The 3,966-nt window shown below is 48.6% G+C and overlaps 1 protein-coding gene across 1 annotated transcript in view; it reads right to left on the reverse strand.

Annotated features, from left to right (window-relative positions):
* Positions 1 to 390: 390 nt before the first annotated feature.
* The window catches only part of ITPA (inosine triphosphatase), a 12,056-nt gene continuing 8,480 nt past the window's right edge, over positions 391 to 3,966 (reverse strand). The window contains exons 6-7 of the mRNA XM_003788218.3: positions 2,870 to 2,946; positions 391 to 856 (exon numbers count right to left, since the gene is read on the reverse strand). Coding sequence (XP_003788266.1) covers positions 709 to 856; positions 2,870 to 2,946 — 225 coding nt within the window. The 3' untranslated portion in view covers positions 391 to 708. The remainder of the gene's footprint in view (positions 857 to 2,869; positions 2,947 to 3,966) is intronic.

The following is a 3,966-nucleotide window of genomic DNA, read 5'->3' on the forward strand; positions in this document are numbered from 1 at the left end:
AAAAAAAAAAAACCAACTTGGCATTAATCATAAAGCAGCATTTTAACTGCCTGAATGTATAACAGCATAAAGCAAAAACACTGGACACTCTGCACAGCCCACCCCTGCCCAGCAAAGGCCATGGACGCCATCTGGGCAGGGGCATCCCTCCACCGCTGAGTGGACAGCACAGATCTGGTGTGGAGGTCAGCCCACAATCTATGACTTGAAAGAATGAGGTGAGAACACAGGTGGAGATGGGATGCTTCAGCTCACAATGTCACCTTCCACTCAGTGCTGCCCTTGTCCTCCATCCGCCCTCCACTCCATCCCTAAAGTTTCTGGCACCCACCAAGGGGACTTAGGAGACAGGAACCTGCCTAGGGAAGGGTTCAAAACAGACATACCTGCTTTATTTTAGAAACATGAGCCATTCAGAAATTTTATTTGCTTCACTTTAAAAACATCTAAGACTGTTTGTATGGTTATTCCCCAAACCCTCAATCCTGCCAGGCCAGTTTTAATACCCAAGCTCTCTTCAGGTCCTCAGGCCTGGAAGCTGTAGGGAGATCATTGAATCCTTGAGGGCAAGAGGATGGTGTCAACTTCCTCTAAGCAGAGCCAGCTGCTCTTCAGACAGGGCTGGTGAGGCTGCCTTGACATTCGCAGCAAGGGGCAAACCTGAAGGAAGTACTTGAGGGGTGCCTGTCTGATGGGGGAGGTCTCAGACTAGCCCTCCCCAAATCCCTTGTCCAGGTGGCCTCCCCCTTCCCCAGCCTCAGGGGAAGTCAAGCTGCCAAAGTACTCCTGCAGCTCCAGCAGCGCCCTGAAGCGATGGGAGATGGCGTTCTTCTCAGCCTTGGGCATCTCTGCATACCTGAAGGATGACAACTGCAGCTCAAAGAGCGATCCCAGATTCAGGGAGGAAGTGTACCTCCACTCTCCACCATCCCACCTGGAGCTCACAGAGCCCCGGCAAAGGGGAATAGGGAACACCAGCTCCTGGTAGCCAGTTACTTTTTAAAAAAAATCAGAGCATTGGCTTGGCGCCTATAGCTCAACCGGCTAAGGCGCCAGCCACGTACAACTAAGGTGGCAGGTTCGAATCCCCAGCCTGGACCCGCCAAACAACAATGACGGCTGCAACCAAAAAATAGCCGGGCGTTGTGGTCCCAGCTACTTGGGAGGCGGAGGCAGGAGACTCGCTTGAGCCCAGGAGTTGGAGGTTGCTGTGAGCTGTAATGCCACGGCACTCTACCCAGGGGGACAGCTTGAGGCTCTGTCTCAAAAAACAAAAAAAAATCAGAGCATTAAATTTCACTGTAGGTAGAACCCGTATCAATGAGCATGGAGGGATATTAAACTTGCTTTCCTGTGCCCAAAAGTCCCTAGGGAAGCTGGGGAGAGGGGATGAACCGCATGTTTGATCAGCTTTGTCATCTGTTGACAGGAAGCACTGGGGCCTGACAAAGCAAACACAGCAGTCCCCTCTAATGTGCTGGGGGCAGGGGCCCATCCTCCGTGCCAAGACTCTGATGACATGAAAATCTCACACCCACCTGTGGCCTTCAGACTTGCACTGTCCAGTTTGGTAGCCCCTGGCCTCCTGTGGCTATTTAAATTAACCATAACTGAATAAAAATAAATTTAGTTGGCTCTGCACCTGTAGCTCAGCAGTTAGGGTGCCAGCCATGTATACCGGAGCTGGTGGGTTCAAATTCAGTTTGGCCCTGCCAAACAACAATGACAACTACAATTGAAAAATAGCTGGGAGTTGTGGCAGATGTCTGTAGTCCCAGCTACTTGGGAGGATGATGCCAGAGAATCGCTTAAGCCCACGAGTTTGAGGTTGCTGTGAGCTGTGATGCCACAGCACTCTACCCAGGCCACAGCTTAAGACTGTGTCTCAAAATATATAAATAAATAAAAATTAAAAAAATAATAATAGAATAAATTTAATCCCTCAGCCTAACCCCATTTAAGTACTCCAAAGGCATATATGGCTAATGGCCACACAACTGGACAGCACAGATAGAAAACATTTCTGTTACCAAAGAGCTTCTTGGACAATGCTTTTTTTTTTTTTTTTTGAGACAGAATCTTGCTCTCGGTAGAGTGCCATGGTATCACAGCTCACAGCAATCTTCAACTCTTAGGCTTTAAGCAATTCTCCTGCCTCAGCCTCCCAAGTAGCTGGGAGTAGAGGCATCTGCCACAATGCCAGGCTATTTTTTGTTGCAGATGTCATTGTTGTTTAGCTGGCCTAGGTGGGGTTTGAAGCCACTAGTCTCGGTGTATGTGGCTGGCGCCCTAACCACTGTGCTACTGGCACCGAGCCATCTTGGACAATGCTTTTTCACAATGTCTTCAGCCTTGCCTGCCTACTTTGAGTTCAGAGGCCACATTCCCTAAGAGACCCCCCAGCCTGGGAAGCCTGATTCCAATAATGTCCTTTGTAAATAAGGGGCTATTAGTGTGAAATATTCAGAACTTGAAGGCTTAATGTGGGACCTACCAGAGGATGCAAAAGTGCTAATGTTTTCCCAATCTAGATGGCAGAGTCAGAAAATCATCCTACAAAATTGTCAAGTTTCTATACAAATAAGCCAAGGCAAGGGAGGGGAAGCTACTGGTCACACAGCTGATCTGGAGTAAGCTGGCGCCTAAAGAGCCCCACAACCCTAGCTCCTCCCAGCTGCCTCCTCCACACTGTGCCCTGGGCCATCCAGATTCCTTGTGGGCCACCCCAGCAGAGCTGCCTCCAGCTGGAACAGCCTCAGAGCCTGCCCCGCCCACATCTGCATGCCTGCCCTTAGGCGGGGCAGCCACCCAACCCAGACCACAGCTGTCCTGACCCCACATCCCAGGGAAGAAAACAGGGGCTCCTCACGTCTGCTTGTATCCATCAGGCTGAAAGCAGGGGTCCCAGCCAAAGTCCCGGCAGCCTCGTGGCATCACAATCTGGCCCTGCAACAGGAAAGAGGAGGACAGGGGTAAAACTGGGGATAGACTAAGAGGACAGCAGCCAGTCTGAGTTTGGTTAGTTTATGAACTTGATGAGATCCTATTTACTCAAAATGTAGTTTCAAAGGGTGTACAGTACCTGTAAATGTTTGTTAAGTCATAAATAAAATGCCGTGAGGTGGTGCCTATGGCTCAAGGAATAGGGTGCTGGCCCCATATACCAGAGGTGGTGGGTTCAAACCCAGCCCCGCCCAAAACTGCAACAACAAATTAAAAAAAAAAAATGCCATGGGGCAGCTGTCCCCTCACAGGGAGGACTATGTACTTGATCTGTCTACCAACATCTCTGGGGCTACTTTCCCTCTCTACACCTTGGACACACTGTGATTTCATTGAAGAAAAATGAGTCAGCTTTGAAAAATGGACAGAAAGCATTTCCTCCTAATGGCAAGTTAAGAGCTCTGGACTTTGTAGGCAAGCCCCAGGCCTGCTACTGTTACAATATTGCTCAAAATACAGAGAGGTTCTAACAATGAAGTGAGATACCATAATAGGAAGTACTTATCCCAGTAGCCAATGCATAAATGCGCTCAGTAAGTACTAGCTGTAGCTATAAAGAGAACAAACTGTAATCCAGTGACATGAAATGTCATGTTGCCATCAACGTAAAAAAAAAAAACTCACTGGAAAACCATAAGGGAGGTGGTGGATAATGGGGATTAGCCACATAAATGCCAAGTCATTTGCCCGAAAGGCAAATTCTCTTGCCACTATGCAGAGCTGTGTGACCAAGGCCAATAACCAAACAACTCCGAACCTCGCCCATGTACTAAGTGTTTTTGAGTAGGGTCACAGCAGGCCTGGTCTTGCTCTCACATAATGGACATCTCAACAAAGGCATCACAGCAGTAATTTTTTATTTTTTTGAGACAGAGTCTCACTTTGATGCTCTTGGTAGAGTACCATGGCATCACTGCTCACAGTAACTTCAAACTCTTGTGCTCAAGAGATCCTCCTGCCTCA

The sequence above is a fragment of the Otolemur garnettii genome, unplaced genomic scaffold (genome assembly GCF_000181295.1).
Source record: "Otolemur garnettii isolate 467f Iridium unplaced genomic scaffold, OtoGar3 scaffold00025, whole genome shotgun sequence".
Taxonomy (NCBI): domain Eukaryota; kingdom Metazoa; phylum Chordata; class Mammalia; order Primates; family Galagidae; genus Otolemur; species Otolemur garnettii.